The sequence below is a fragment of the Lepisosteus oculatus genome, chromosome 15 (genome assembly GCF_040954835.1).
Source record: "Lepisosteus oculatus isolate fLepOcu1 chromosome 15, fLepOcu1.hap2, whole genome shotgun sequence".
Classification (NCBI taxonomy): domain Eukaryota; kingdom Metazoa; phylum Chordata; class Actinopteri; order Semionotiformes; family Lepisosteidae; genus Lepisosteus; species Lepisosteus oculatus.
This window is the reverse complement of record NC_090710.1, coordinates 18,008,486-18,025,726: the sequence shown is the minus strand read 5'-3', so window position 1 is coordinate 18,025,726 and position 17,241 is coordinate 18,008,486. Positions and strand designations below refer to the sequence as shown.

General features: G+C 42.2%; 1 protein-coding gene across 6 annotated transcripts in view; it reads right to left on the bottom strand.

Annotated features, from left to right (window-relative positions):
* Window positions 1-17,241, bottom strand: part of vangl1 (VANGL planar cell polarity protein 1) — a 93,163-nt gene that overhangs the window by 31,356 nt on the left and 44,566 nt on the right. For all 6 annotated transcript variants that reach the window (XM_015363863.2, XM_015363862.2, XM_069178806.1 and 3 more), the window contains one exon: window positions 10,599-10,725. In XM_015363863.2, the coding sequence (XP_015219349.1) occupies window positions 10,599-10,725 (127 nt within the window). The remainder of the gene's footprint in view (window positions 1-10,598; window positions 10,726-17,241) is intronic.

Here is a 17,241-nt window from a genome sequence, read left to right as displayed (position 1 = left end):
CTGCTAGTTGACTGTCTTTAGTTTAAGGACTTTTTGTAAGACACAGGCACACAATTAGGTGTGTTAAGGTGAAGCTCACTGACTCAAGGGCACTCAAACTGGCCAGTGTTGACAACTTACTGAACTACTGAGCAAGGAGACCCTTTTCTTCTACTCCCAACAGCTCAAGGCATGTATGGGTAATTAAGCCATAATTAGCACTACAAGCTTAATGACTGCTATGAATGACCCACTGTGGCGAGATAACATGATGCTCCGTAAAAGCTCTACTCAAAGAAAGAAGCAGGCCTTGAGAAATGTACACCATCGACAGGGGATAGAGGGGAGACAGTCGACCAGGCTGTAGCCCTTCTACAGCTTGATCAATACCTGATCAAATGGGTTTCAATACCACCAGTTGTCCTCAAGAGTGGAGAAAGGGATACGAAATTAGCATTTGCTCCATTTCCATGACTCCCAAAACAATACAGTTGTTGGGTACACTGGACCTTTAATGTAAGCATTATTTCAGAGCATGAACAATAATAAAATTTTACAAACAGCTGAGCATGTAGTTTTATGACAGGCTGTGCTTCTAACTGCTTTGAAATCTATGGCAGAAAAAGAAATTAGCTCTTTTGTGGGATCCCAAATCAAAATAAGAATTAAGGTTTATCTCCATAATTAGGTAGATGCCACAGTATAGTTCAACTGAGCAATTTTCCCACGATTGAGCAGCATCTTTGCTTGGGCTGACCCCAGTCTGGGTTCTAATCCTCGTAAGGCCTACAAAGCCACAGCTGTTGCGAATTGTGGAAGAAAAACAGACTGGATACGTCAGAAAGAGGCTGAAGTCTCAGTGCACACCTATAAAACAGGACATGGTGGAACACATGCAGAAGGAAAGCAGTTTTTAGGCAAACTTGTACTGGTGAACAAGTTGACCAGTCTTGTACACTGCAGATATAAGAGACTGCTATAAAGCTAACGAGTCTGCCTCTGTCATGGACACTGCTGCCTGGAATGCTGGGAGGTCATGAAGAGACAGAAGCAGGAATATGGCAGACAATTCCGGAAAAGTGCGCTGTGAATATATAATTTACATAAACTGCACATGACTTAACTATCATGTGTATCAAGCAACTATTATTGCTTTCAAAACTTTTTTAAAAGAATAAGCAAACCCTTAGACTGGTTTCTCTAAAATACACCTTGACAGCCTCCACTAGATGCTCAAAACTACTTCCATATAAAATTATAAGAAGGGTCTTTTACTTGGTAAAGATAAAAGAGACCAAACTATGCATGAGAATGATTTAGTGAACTGGAGGTAACCTCCGTATACAGGGTCAGAGCTCAGTACAATGGAATGTACAGAGGTGGTAAATGATAGCCTAGATAGTGAATAAAAGCACAGATTACACGACTTGTGGTACAGGTCACTAATTCCAGCCTTCACCAATAAACATTTTCAACTTACAAGTTTCCACACCGCAGTAATAGGATATCTGTGAAATAAATAAAATCTTTCCAAAATTAATCACTGAACACTAAAGGTGCCAGTTTCAGTAACCCCTAACCTAGAATCACGGTCTAATTTTTGTCATCAAAATTCGACTTCCATAGACTATCCAACATTTGCTATCGGTAGTTTGTCTACTTTCAATAACATTTCACCCGGTGCTGCTTGTGAAGAAACGCGCTGCCACTCAGTACGAAAAGCATGACTTCCACATTCCCAAAGCCAATGTCAGAGTGTGGCCAGAGCAAGCAAGACCCGGAGCTGGTGGGTTTGGGCCCAGCCACCTCTACACAGTGCCACATGCTGACTGGATGCCAGAATGAACCTTTCATGTTCCATTTTGGGGCTGTGCTACCACAGGCTGTTCACACAGCTAAACGGATCTTCTTGCCGACAGTGGTGAGCTGTCATGTCTGCTCTTTGAGAACAGGACAGAACACTGTGCTCATGAAATCGCTCCTGACAATTTCAGCTTTTGCAGAAAACTGTGCTCGGGGATTCAGACCTTGAAATTCTGTGTCTGCAGAGGTACAGCCTGGGTTATTTATTCCACTCATTATTGTGATGAATGGATTTAGCTGAGGCTTTGAGCAAAACTGACTTACATTTGCACGCATTTACATATCTGAGGGAAGAAGCCTGCTCAAGGCACTACAGCAGTCTCTCAACTGGGATTCAAACTCACATTCTAGTTACATGACCAGAGTCCAACCACTGCACCACACTCCTGCTGCAAAATGTTATAAGAGAGATAGTAGAGGGTTTTATAACCAACATATTTAAAAAAAAACTGCCTCTATTCTTTTGTTTTGCAAAAAAAGATGTGACCGCTACCCATGTAAAAAATCAGCTACAGGCCTTATATGGAGACAGGAACAATGAAGACAAATTACAAACAGGTGTTGAAAATATACAGTATAACAAAATAAGAGATTTTCTCAAAGTGTTGTATGAAAGAGGCCTTTCTCTCAAAGGCAAGGAGTGCATAACCAATTGTAAAACCTCCATAAAAGGCACCCAAATTGTCATGTAACAAACACCCCTTTCAACAGCAGGGTTAAAGTTACCACAATGCGCGGGAGTCAGCCAGTTCAAACACACAGCCCATGAGTCACCCTGCAGCAGGGCGGGCCCAAATATCACAGGAAGAATACTTCTGGCACTCAGGAATGGTGTGAAATCCAAAGAGATTAAGTGACAAAAAAAACAGTGATTACAACAATAAAGGGCTGTACAGCACAAACCTAACACATCTGATCTAGGCCTTTAAGAGCACTGATTCACTGGGTATCAGTTACAAAAGGTCTCCACCCTGCGGAGTGCAGTTAACGAAGGCAGGAGTGATTGAAATGAAATGTCTGTCACCCATTTTAGCATTGCTAAAACACACGCATGGCTTTTCATGCCTCGATCGCAGTGAAAGTATCTCACCAGTGACACAAACAGTACTGTATATGTTGTTGCTAACACCTACACTAGACAGTAGCTCCACTGCACTGGAGCGTGAGCACCCATTTGCCAGGCATTAAAACTTAACATACAGCTGAAAAGTTTTCCATCAAACACAAGAGCACAACTCCGACAAGCCACTGGGCTCATCATTAAGCCTCTGCCAACTGCCGCCTCTCTTGTTGGTTTGCCAAGCTGCAGGCTCGTCAATAAGCCAGTATTTCACACAGTGGCCTAATGTTGAGCAAATCTGCACAGCACGAAGTTAACAGAGAAAGGAGGGCTAAGCAGGAACCAGCTGCTTTACGGCCTGTCAAATCCATCCCTTGACCACGGCACTCTTAGAGCTGGAGTCTGAAAGCTGGAAGCCCGGCCAGTGTCTCTTCCTACTGCACAGGCCCTCCCTGAGGAGACACAGGTGACAGGGAAAGAAAGCCGAGGTCTTGTTAGGTACAGTAGGTGTTCACAACTGCTGAAAAGGCCTTGTCCAGATTCCTGATCCTGGGATCAATCAGCTACTAATTTCCAAACCAGTTTGGCCAACCTAATCGTTTCCTCTCGTCAGTAACACTTAGTGTAAGCTTTGTACAGAGCCCTGTCAGGTTAAGAGACCCCCAAGCACGTTCACCCCCATCTGCACTCTGTAATACACCAGCTCTCTGCGTGTCCCTGTCAGACCTGCACAATGTGGAGATTCAGGCTCCCACAGAGGTCTGCATCTTGCTTTACGCCTCATGCCCCACAAAGGCTGTTTCCTAACAATACGATACTACCAATTGACCGGAAAAAAAAAGAAACTCACACTATTCACAGCTTTTGACAACCAAAAAACACGTTATATTCTTACATTATTGGTGTCTTGCCTTAAAAGAGAACTGCAACACTATTTTGCACATGGTGATATTGTGGAGGAAAAAGGAACTGTCCACTAAAAATCAAACTTGAAAAGGGGGATCATTTTAAAAAAATAAAATGGGATACAACATGAAGCCAGTGCTACGGCCCTGGGTTCATTTCTGCACTTGGGGTGCTGTCTGTGTGGAGTCTGTATGTTCTCTCCGTGTTAGAGAGGGTTTCTCCAGGGGCTACGATTTCCTCCGACAGTCCAAAGGCAAACCGGTAGGTGAACTGGCTTCTGGGTAAACTGGCCCCGTTGTGAGTGTGTCGCTGTCATTGTGTGCCCTGAGGTGGACTGGAATCCCGTCCAGGGTGTGTCCTACCATGCACCTGTTGCTTGTTGAGATAGGCTCTGGTTCCCTAACGACCCTCAACTAGATAAAATAGCTAGAAAATGGATGGATGAGGGCAGTGACATTTTGGTTTGGCTTAAAGATACAAATGGAAATGTAAACTTTGCAGCTGTTTTCTTGCAGCAGAAAAACACTGCAGACGAGTGATATAACACATTACATCAAAGGGAAATGGTCTGAATCGCTCAAAAACGTACAAAATGTGCTTTGAGTCAAATTGCTTTGTCCCATTTCCACACCTCTTAAGAACACAGAATTCAAATGTTATGACACTTGCTTAAAAATGTCCTTCTAATATAAACTTAATACATTATACAACAACAGTGTACAGCTGACACTGAAACATTTTGAGCGACGCTAATTTCCGCAGGACACAGTACTACAGTCTGTAGCATGCAATGTCAAAGAGCCAGCCAAGGCAGCTACACAGGAGCTCATCTGGTACCGACAAGTCTGAGGTACAGCATGCCGACCAATTTGTACAGCTGTAATTCAGTGTACGGGTTTTTATTTCTTTAAAACTAAACAGTCCAAAACTGAAATCAGGTAAAAAGGCCTACAGTATGTCAACTGCTCCAAGCCTGAAAGATCACGTCTCAAGGCCAACAGTCCATTAATAGAACAGATGTGTATGTCGGCTCTGAAGTGGATATAATGAACAAAACCTAGAAAAGCGCTATGGAGATATTTCCATCACCCTAGTTCGACATAATACACATCAGTAACGCCCTCTTCTCACCATGTGCACCCTTGGGAACTGCCCTCTTTCTGTCCCTGTTGCACAAGCGCTATCATGCTCACTAAATGACTTAAGACTTAAGATCACCAAGTGGAATTTATATTTCAATCAAATTGGGAGTCATTTTCTCAAAACGTGAAACGAAAATTAACTGGACCCCTGGCAAGCACTTTTTGAATATTTATTATTGTTATTCTATATATAAAATGTCCCTCCTCGATTCCATTAGAGAAGTGAATTCTCACTCCTCCGCTGGATGTGCTGTGCAGTGGGGCTGCTCCTCAGTGAGGGATGAAGTGGGTCCCCACCTGTTTGTAAAGCTCTGAGGTTCTTTGGGATAAAAAGTGCTATATAAATGTAGTACATTTTGACGTTTTGATATTTTGTCAAAGGTGAAGCCCTGACTTCTTTCAAAAAATGGCTGGACGCGATCCTGGGATCAATCAGCTACTAATTTCCAAACCAGTTCGGCCAACCTAATCGTTTCCTCTCGTCAGTAACACTTAGTGTAAACTTTGTAAGAGACCCCCAAGCACGTTCACCCCCATCTGCACTCTGTAACATACCAGCTCTCTGCGTGCCCCTGTCAGACCTGCACAATGTGGAGATTCAGGCTCCCACAGAGCTGTGGTCTGACTCTTTCTTTATGCCTCATGCCCCACAAAGGCTGTTTCCCAACAATACAATACTACCAATTGACCAGAAAAAAAAAACTCACACTATTCACAGCTTTTGACAACCAAAAAACACATGCTATATTCTTACTTTATTGGTGTCTTACCTTAAAAGCGAACTGCAATACTGTTTGTGTAACATTTTGGGGTTAGAAAGAAGCAGCATTGATGAGTCCACTTTAAACCACAATAAAGTAAAATGTACACAGTAATTTGTAAAACCTCCAATTTACATCACGAAACAGAGGAAATTTCCAGGTACTGTATGAGCAACACCATATTCTGAGATTCAAGAATATTCTGAGATTCAGAATGAGGCAATAAAATGTCCGGTGGCGTGTTGCGGCCTTATTACATTGTAAAGAAGCAGGCTTGTGAATGCATCTCTTTTAATCCAATAGAAATATTGCAATCCATTATAAGGTGGTTTTGCCGACAAATTCTACTTGTTAACTCTGCATGCAGATCACGTTGGAACATTTCTGCAGTGAAACGTCTGCTGCACAACATGCACTTGTTCACTTGTATATGACACTACATTAGTCATTACGGTGGCTAGTGAGCAGGAAGGGCAATTATGTTGCAATTTGTGAGAACTCAAATGTGAGTTTTGCGACAACATGACGACTTACAGTACCTTCGCAGAGTTCACAATTTCGTGCTTAATTCAAAATGTGTCAATTTTTTCTGCAACGTCAATGAATTTATTTTGTTACCGAGATTAAGTAACCAGTCTGGAAATGGGAAATGCAGTTCCCCTTTATCTGAATTTGTGCAGATGAAGTCTGCTGGAACGAGGACTGGGCATTTTCAACATACAGACGAACAGAAATGATAAATCTGGGCACTGTCTCCACATGTCAGATATGAAGGAAGTCCCCTCCCTGCTAACGAAGCTGCAGACCCAATGTTGCAGTGAGGTCTAAAGGGTGGGCCTTCCAATGACAAAAAGAATAATACCACCCCACTGTGAGATCCACCTAGTATTAAAATAGGGATGATCCAGAATTTGGCCTGAAAACCGCAGAAGTATGGGGAACTTTTCATCAGATATCAGGACCTGAGCAGGGGCAAGCCTAGTCAGTGGTGCACTCCTATGACATGACACTCTTCTGACTCCATTAGAAGTGTAAGTCAAATCTTTCTCTATTCATAAGGCTGTTGAGACATTTCCGGTGCACTGCGGCATTAATGAAGCCACGTCATTATTTATCAGAGCAGGAGATGTATACCTCTGTACCATGGATATGTTCTTAGGGCTCAGGAAGCACTGGTGTTGGGCCTATAGGGTAGAACTAAAGATCACAGGACTAAGTCTAAAAGCAATGCCAAACCAAGATGATTTCTTTTACAGTAGATCACTGTTAAAAAAAGGCCTGTTCCTTTGGTTGAAGTCTAAAGATCTCTTGACACTATTTAACTGTCACTCTGTCATGGGAACGTCATGATAAAAAGTGACCTTCCTTAGGACACTAGGTGTTAATGAGATGATGACAAGCTGGCGCTGCGATTTCCACAACTAGACTCGGACAGCCAGAGGGTCTTCCTGTATTTCATCCGGACTCTGCAGGAAATGACTTCACCAAACCAGTTACTGATCCAGGGCTTCGTTACATCGAGGTTCTGACCCACTGATGGCAAATTCCAGACCTGGCAGCAGGTTTTCACTGGGCAGAGTCACAAAATCACAATCAATCTGTTTAACTACTGACGGGACAGTTCCCCTTTAGTTCCAACCCTAATGACTCTAAAATAACCTGGTAGATACTGATGAATCTCTTCAGGACCAGCAGAAGACATGCACTGTTTGCATATTAGAGAGGGAAGAAGCTAATCAGGGGAAAGCACTTCCGTTGACGATAGCCAATTGAGTCTCTTAGCTGCAATGAAAAGCATTGAGAAATGTGTCTAGTTGGTTAACGTCTACTTGCCAAACTTCACCAGGATTATCAAGTTTATCTCAAAAACATTTTTATATGAAATGAAGACCCATTACCTGAAGTCCAGTGTAAGCTATGTGTTGCAAATTATAACACAGTTTAACCAACTGGTTAGAATCCTTCCCCTTAATTTAAACCATTCAGCACAGTTTACAACACCGTTCAACTGTTCAGCATTTCAGCTACTTGTACTTTGACATTTTGTTGGGGGAAAGCATCAGGCACTGCACTCTTTTTTTTATGCCTAGTCTTCCAGAAGACATGTCAGATGAGAGTTAGGGTTAAATCGGATAAGCCCACTGGAACTGATCATTTTATTTATTTCACCTGACACTTAATTGGTTAAGCAAACATTTAAAAACAACTGCATTTTTTTGCTACTGTTAAAGGCATTTGTGACCTCTCCTGATGCAACACTCTCTGTAATGTAGAACAAGGTGGTGTTCCAGTATTCAAAGGGAAAGAGAATTCTGAATGTCCCAGAAAACTAAAGAGTATTCAGTTTCAGATACCCAGAGACTCCTTTCCTTGCAGACTACCAAATAATACAATAAAATCCCAGCCAAATGTGCTGTCAATACAAAACTATAATATATGATGGTGAAACAGCACTGTCACATTTGTTGGGGTGAACACTATCGTACTACTGACATTATTTTTCCCCAACTGAAGAGCAGCTAACTCTACCGCAGAAATAAAACTAGTTTTCTGGGTGTCAAGTTTTAAATAATCCTGTATTTGTACTGCTCTAGGCTTCACAACAGAGTCGGTCTACTCTTTCACCCCCACACTAGTCTGACAATCTGAATCTGTCAGTCCACAGATCACATCTTAAAACACATTCGACTCCAAAATGGACGTTAGCTGTAGCACACCTTAAGGGAATATCAGAGCTAGTCCCAACTCCCCAGACCTCTACCCTGAAAAGGGAAACGCATCATCGCCATCAAGCCAAATCAATCTAGACCTGTCAGCACCACGCAGCAGCTGCTCTGGCATCCAATCTGCTCCTGAAGGATAAGACCACTGCCCCTTGTCCTGTAAAACCGAGCAGTTTCCCTGAGTGATGTGCTCTTCTACAGCCCATCATGCCATTCTGAATGCCAAACTAGCAGTATGCGCAGTTGTTTCAGGGCCCTCAGTGGAGCTCAGTTACCTGACCTAGTTCAGGTTATCCATTCTGGATGTAAGCACAAGTAAAACAGAGTTGCTGGACTTCAAGACCCAGCCCAGAGGTGCCAGCTAGTGCAGGCTGCGGCAGATCCTGTTTGAAACCTGACCTCATGTGGCTCAGACTCAGCAGTCTTCACAGTCCCTAGTCTGCTACTGTTAAACAACACCCATTAAAATGAATCCATATGGAAGTTTAAATCACCCTCAATATCTTTTAATCTGATTCCAAGACAAACATACACATATAATTTCATGGAGAGTAGCTATGATCATACAGCAGGCAGCTGACCAGTCCACATGAAAGCTGCCTGCTTGTATCCAAAAATCCATGACCCCAGTAACCGTTTTAATGTTGCCATGGCTTTGGGATCCTGGTTGGGGAAAAACGCGCGCAGAGAAATCTATTTACAGCTGCAAAATTTCTATCTAAGCACATCAAGAGTTCCAACTGAGAACTGAGTCGTCAAGCTCTGTACTGAGTGAACAGTCCCATGGCTGTTTGGTGGTCTATTGCTTTAATGATCCTAAGACACTTGCTGGACAAAACACAGGGGACTTTCCAGAGAGTGGCTATCTGGGCTTTGAGAGTGCGGCCGGAACAGCTTGGGCTGGATATGGCGCATATCTGCAGCCCACTCGATTCCCTCTGGCAGACTGATGTGTCCTCTTACGATGTGGGTAGCGGTGTATGTGAATGAACTGCACAAAATCAAATAGTTCCAGCAGTTTGCTACAAGATTGAGGATCACTCCAGCCGCAAAGAGAGATAGAAGTCTCGGTCACACTTTCAAACGACTATAAACTGGTTACTAAATGAGAGATTGCTCATTTTTTACTGTCTTGGGGTATGTCATGTTTTGGCCAGTTAGTGTGTTCCGTGTGTATAAATAAATATCGATAAGCACTCATTGTTGTTATATATAAATATGTTCAGTAGGCTTGAAACCTAGTGATAAGCATGGGTTAATCTGAGGGCACTAGTAAACAGGATTCAAAGGGAGAAAACACCAGGAGGGCCTGGAAGTCAGACTGGAGGTCAATGAGTTTGCAGCAACATGTGGACCATGGAAGAGAACTGAAGGGCTTCATCCAGCAGTGGACTAATAAAGGCTGACCATTAGAATATCTATTCATCATTTACAGACTCTCCCTGTGTTACTCAACACCGTACTTTTCGCGCAAATTTACATTAACATAAAACCACCATAAATTCAACGATTCCGATTTCCATGAAAATTTACTGATGCATATATGAAAATGGAAATTACTCACTGCCAGTACAGAGGAAATTCTGTGTGGGCAGGGCGCATGCCTGCGTCCCATTCCTAGGTGCTCTGCATGGTGCTTAACTGCTGCTCTACATGCTGAAGCAATATTCCATAACTTTCCATAACAGTCCGTAACTTTTGGTGCTGTGATCAAGCCATTTCAAAGATTGCAGTGTAACAAAGAAGCAGTCTACCATCAACCCTTCTGACAAGCAAGCAAGCCAAAACTAGGTGTTAAACGTATGAAATCCTAGGATGTCAAGAGGGCCAAGCGGTGTTTTAGCCAATTTAGTTTAAAATACGTTCCTGCCACATTCAGTCTAGTCCAGCAAGTTTTAACTTAAATATCCAGTGCAGAACGAATACCTCCTCCCAAAATGCTGAACTCAAGAAACATCACAGACAGCGCTACAGGATAAACTCAAATTAACACTCACTGTAAACGGAATTTCAAAGAATAACTAAATTTGTGAATACTGCTAGGTGCCCCTTTTCACAAAAAGGGCAAGCAAACCATTTGAATTTTGGGGGGAAAAATTCCAAAGTTCTGTTGTGAAATAACAATAATGATATCAATAACACTGGGAAGTGCCGTCCGACTCACCTGAACTTCCTCCCCGCGTGTGGACTCATCCCCAAGAAGCGGCTCTGCGGGCGGGGCTTTGATGGTGACGGACTTCTCTGAGCGACTGTCTTTACTGCGGGATTTGTGTCGCTCTCGACTCCTCTCTCTGAAAAACACAAATTCGCCCTCGGGTCACGAAAGAGAGAAAAAACGACCTGAAAAACTACCATCTGGTTAATAGCATGGAATCCCTTAAGTAAACACCTCCTGAAACCCACAAACAGTTCAACTGGTTTTAAGATCAGGAGAACCACGGATGAAGCTGCTCTACCTCGCATGCCGCACATGCCAGAGTCTCACCTTAATTATTCGTTCCACCACATCTCTGTAACTGACAAATACATTCTTGAAGAAGGGTCACCAGTTCAGGAAACAACCCCTGGATATTGCCTGGATGCAATTATGGTTAAGCAATTCGTAAATGCAAATGTCCCTCAGCGCAACATTTCACGGTTGACCTCTGTCTGAAACACGTGGATCTGCTAGCTAACGCACCACCTAGACTTATTACCCGAAGACATCTGCTTCTTGTGCGCTGGTTGGAATCGTGCTCCAGTCAGAATGGTGCAGTAGTTTGAATTGGCGGGACTGTGTACCACAGCACCGACATGAAGAATTCGTCGCGGCACAGGAAGAGCACGCCCTTTAGTTAAACGCATTCGAAAAAAGTCCTGCACGGATTTGGTTCAGACATCCAGAACATGTGCCATCGGTCCTTAAGAGAAGATGAGAAGGGACAGGAGGAGCCCAGTCTTCCCTTGCAGCTTGTTTGGTAAATTTACCCAAGTCTCTCCTCATTTTGGGCTCTTGTCTCACACAGGCCCCTGAAGTGGGTTTCCAGTGTATTCGTAAAGTCTGTTCTTGAAACTCCACGCCCTGGTATTAATATTAAAAAGGTTTCAAATGACCAAAACTCCTGTTGTCAGGCTATTCACTGCAGTGCCTCCTACAGTCTTTTGAAAGCTTAATCAGCACGGGTGTGGAACAATGTGGTCATTAGCATCTGTTAATAATCTTCCATCCATGCATCTTCTAACTGCTTCTTCCAATTCAGGTGGAGGAGCAAGGCAGTACTACACCCTGAACGGGAAACCAGTCCACCGACAAACTGACACGGACACACTCACACTAGGGCCAATTTTCCCAGAAGACAATTAATATACCAGTATGTTTTTGGATACCTGGAGGAATCCCATGACAAAAAACAGGGAGAACATACCAACTCGACGCAGACAGCACTCCAGGTCTAGAACTGAACCTCTATGCCACTGTGCTGCCCTTTAATAATCATATCCTTTTATTTTTAGCAATAAAATTAAAAAAAATCTGTTTTCTTCTACAGGCCAATTCTTGATTCACCTGACTATTGTAAGATATTTTCTTGAATTTGAAAATAGTTTGGGAAAGTATCCACAAAAGCTGGTGTCATACAACCCAAAAACAGTTACTCAACACAGTGCCATACAGTGTAAATATAAACATTATCTTTCACAATGATCAGAGATGGCAATTTCATACTGCCCAAGGAAATTTAAAGGGTTGAAGCCTGTGATGCACCAATGTCTTTATGCACTATATTTCTGGGACTAGAGATGTATCAAGCAGGTTCCCTAATGCCCATAGCAGAAGACTGCTTGATCAAATTATCAAAACCATCTGATTTGATATAATAATTTTTTGTTTGGAGTCCATAAATAACATCTTGTTTCCTTAAGTACAAGCATACCTTCACTCAAACTCTTAATTTGCAGGAGATACAGAACACTTTCTCTTTAAATCTTACTAAGGCTTTTCATTTGTCAGCTTTATCTCATAGGTTTATAAAACCTATTCTGGGTGTTCAGTAAACCCAATACTAAACATGTTGTTGAAGCATGCACAATACGAATCCTTTCCTCTCCGGATTTCTGGTTTCAACACAGTCCAGGGACAAGTAAATCAGTGTGGAAGGGAAGAGGAGGCTATAGCCTCACTTCTGCAATGAGGTGTGTGAATAAAAGGACCAACATCACACCACCAATGTCTTAATCTCGCAAAGCACAAGGACATTATCGGACACAAGGAAACAAAAAATATTTCATCTTTTAACTTGCAATGGCGAGACAAAGCAGTGTTTGATTTTGTATGGGTTGGACATATAATAACAATAACAAAAATACTTAAAGACTATTCATCAAAGTGACACAAAAATGCATTAGCTGGTTCTTCCATATGTGCTTAAGATCTGTCTCAGTCACACCCTTTTTCATGTTTTATTGAGCTGTTTAAGGATTCAGTATAAACATTTCTTTGTTAATATTTTCGGAGTCCCTGGAAACATAAGTGTTATAAAATGACAAGTAAAGGTTTATTCCATGCTAAAAAGAAACACAACAACAACTGTGGAGCCGTCCACAGGTTTAACACCACCTTTGAAGGCTCCACAGACGAAAAAGTGTCTCTTTTCTTTTCAGCATGGAATAAACCTTTACTTGTTCCTTTGCAGCCTATGCACGCTGACACAGCTGCCTACTTGAACCGTTACAAAATGACATCTTCAGGAAAGACTGACATTGAACTGAAACATTCATTCACCTTCAGCTTCAAAAACTGAGTTATTCTGGACACAGGATAAATTGTTGTTGATGTTGTTGCTGCTGTTTCCTTCTGCACAGATGAGCAGTTCACCGATTCAAATGGGATCGACAGCCTTGGGGACGTTTCTTGTCGATTTTTCAGGTGTCACCATTTTTTAAATCACACAGTCCAGAAATGCTGTTGGAAAAGACAGGTTACAGCATTCAGTGTCAGAAACCCGTCGCCCTTTGCTTTCTAGTGGGCCATAGTATAGCATTCTCATTTATTAAGAGTCGCCATTGAGAAAACAGGAGGAACGCTGCTGGTTGGAGCTCCCTTGCTCCAATCAGAGTAATGCCACCAGCCGACAGTGGGCACCACAGGGCATTACGCCACCAAGGTCAGCTGGCAAATCTCAATTACTACTTTCTGTGGAGTGAAGGTCTTGCGAGGAAAGCAAATGTGCTGGGGGGGGCACAGCTGCCAGCTTGTGGCTTGTGGTTTTGGTCACCACCCTCGAACAGGATTTAAATCTCTTACTCCCCTCTTTGAAGGTGGCGAGTGGACCTGCTCTGGGCTCTCACTAAAAAATCTCCCTGACAAGCTTAAGATGACAACACAAATGTCCGAGACCTAGTCCCTTACAAGCAGGGTCTGCAGTACCTCTTTATATGTGCAGCCTTGATAATTTGTAGACTTAATTACCAAAACATTTTCTGAACTGTATTTCCTACACTGATAGGCTGAAGGAACTGAACCTTTTCAGCCTTGAACAGAGAAGACTACAAGGGGACCTGATTTAAGGATTCAAAGTCCATAGAGGAATTGACAAAATTAAGCTCAGTTCTTAAGAAGTAATACATAAACACCAACCAGAGGACACAAGTAGAAACTACTTTATGTGGAAGCGCATTTAAAACTGAGAACAAGAGGCACTTCTTAACATAAGTGAGTTGTGGAAGTATTGAAGAAGTGACCCAGTCATGTGTTGAAGCTGATATCCTGGGTTTTTTCCAAGAAACAGCTGAATGAGATCCTTTCTCAATTATCAATTATCTACTCAGCCTACTGAGCCAAACGGGCTGCTAGCTTCCTCTCATTAATTACCTTTCTTATGATCTCATGACTGACTACAATCTGAAGCAGACAGCTCAAGGCACTGTTTTTCTGACCTGCAGGAGTATTTGTGATCCTTTACATGTGAACATCTCCTCCAGGTGCCTTTGGTGGAATTTAAATTCTGTTTTTGCCAGGGCTGGTGTAGGTAACTGCATTCTTTGAAGAACGAAAACCGCACAAAGCACGTCTAGATGATGAGAACACAAGCAGACTACCAAGGGCCAGAGTCAAGTTCTGCATTTTTCTCAGATTCTTCCACCCACATAAACATAAATCTGTGTTTTTATTTTTGTTTCAATAAGGTTTGTTATAATGAACAGTGTGGTTGAACAAAAACAGATTACCTAGTTTGGAGAATATTGATGATTATTACTCTCTCCCCTAGAAAAATAGACCCATTTTTGCAAAAGGAAGATATCCCTACTATTTACCATTCAGTAATGTGTTTTATTACAAAAAATCTATAAGGTAATATGAATGTGCTACAACTTCATTCACTTGTTTATTTATTTTCGGTCTCCACCTAAACAAAGAGTCCGTGCCGTTACAGACCGGTTAACAACATACTGAGGGGTAAATGCAGTTCTACCTGGCAGGCTCCACCATGGATTAATAGGTCCTAAAATGTAAGCAAAGGATTTTGTGCCACATAGTGATAAATGAAGTGAAAAACTGTTTTTATTAAATCCCACCTCACTTTCTCATTGCCAGTTGGCACAGACAGCAGTGCACGGGAGTCTAGGTGTTTCCAGGTCTGTGGTTTCTCTTTGTCAGACCCTCCTGCCAAGCTGCACACTAAAAATGTGTGCTGCTGTGCACAAAGCAACAGGCTTTGCCCAACAGTTGTATTAAAATTACATTTCCAATTAAATGAGTCTTGTGAGCAAAGGATGAAGCAATATTATAAGGTTGATTGAAGTGTGCAAAATGGAGCAGCATTCAGTCTGAATTGATTAAAACAAAGGTAGCATCTGGAGAACAGGGTCCATTTGTTTAATCAGATTTCAGGCTGTGTTTGCGCATGAGTAGGAACATAAAATAGGTGAAAATACCGCTAGTCCAATTATAGTGCCCTCTTTTCGAGGCTAAAGTTCCTCCAGATGGCTGGGCTAAAGTCTGTGTATTTACCTTGTTGCTTTTCTTTGATCCAATCCTAAGCTGCCCTGCATCATGTAGACAGATTGTAGACAATATTAACCTAACTTCCTTTAGCTTAAACCCTGTATTTTCACTATGTGCCTGAACATCTATAACATACTATAAGCAAGTACTCCTAATTGGTCATAACAATCCCACATAATTAGGGGGTGCTTTATAAACAGTCAGCAGTTGGTACTTTGATTACTGAATTAATCGTTTAGGATCAGTCTCAGTGCCTTACTGACATCTCAAGGTTACACACTGAAAATCACTTTAGTCAGGGTCTTCCACTTCACCCATGGATTTCACAGGGTGTTAACTGCAGGATAACAGATTTTATTTGCATTGCCCGGCCTATGTATGTGCTCTGTGGAAGGGAAACACTGCAAATCTCCCTCATTTCTTCACTTTTTTCCACAGCTACACAAATTCCAGAACTATCCAATTGTTGTTGTTTTTTTACTGCCATGTAAGTGAGCTCTGTTCAGTAACCTTCTTTCATGATAGCCCCCACTGCAAGACGAAATCTATATTCAACTTTAAAAAAAAGGCAAATCCACAGTTGTATTGCCGTTTCCATTAAAGCCATGACCTGTTTTCAAACCACAAAATAATTCCCTATTCAGTGGAAGCGGTTCTCGTCTTGTCAAGAAACACGCTTTTGGTCCAAAAACCTACTCAAATTGAATTTAAATTGAGCTGAGTGTACAGATGATAAAAGTGCAAAGTTAAGAGAAATTTAATTTTTCAGCCCTGCAAAGCAAGACAGGCAGACTTCGTATTCTCAAGAGTGCCACAGCTTTTAAATTTCAAATCACCCTGTTGTGTTTGATCAAAGGGTTGACATTCTCCCCACTGTGACAGCAGCAGTTAGTCCCACCTGAGTCCGCAGGCACTGACAGCAGACATTTCTCGCACCTGTTTACTGAAACCTTCAAGGGGAGAGCTCCGAGGTGCCCGGCTGTCGCCTGAATCCTGATCACAAGGCCCATGCCTTAATTCCTTACAATCACAGACCTGGCAGAGCTGCACACAGAACAGAACTGGGGCAGTAGATGAAAATTAAATTACACATGTGCTTTCCTGTGCATAATCTGGATATTATTATTATTCTGGGACGGGGACGGGGACAGGGGTGAAGGCAGTCTTTCACACTGCTGTCGGATAATTGGTTTGGACAAATTAAACATTTAACGAAAAAAAAGCCGTGATTATTATTTGTAAAGAACAATTCTGGAATTGCTGACTGCTAGTCAATAGAAATCTCCTGTGATCCTTGTAGTAGTGTTACAAACAGCTGCCCTCTGAAACATCAGAGGTCAGGACATGTGGGTTTTATACTGCAGGCCAGGTCCACAGTGCAAACAGCAATGCTGTGGCACTGAGTAAAGGACTAATGCAGGTCTCAGTAATAACTGCACAGAGCGTCACTGGAGAGCAGACAGGCATTAAACCGCAGAGGACCTCCAAGCTAGCCATCTTGACAGCACTCAGACACTTCTGAAACAGAACAGGGGCTGTGTACCTGGGGTACACGCATGTACTTTTAGCTACCGAGTAGAATACTGACTTTAACATCCCCTACATGAAACCCCTTAGTACACCAGAAATACGCCTTATTTCGCATTAGGTTTATAAATCGCTTATGTCATCAATTAAAAAGCCTATATAAAAGAAAAACACAGACCAAAAAGCAGACAACCCAAATGACACAAACCATCTTGCAGAGATGCGATTAGAAGTATTTAAGAAATCAATTAGAATAAAGGGGTTTAAGACTGCTTTAAAACCCACATTGACATATCCT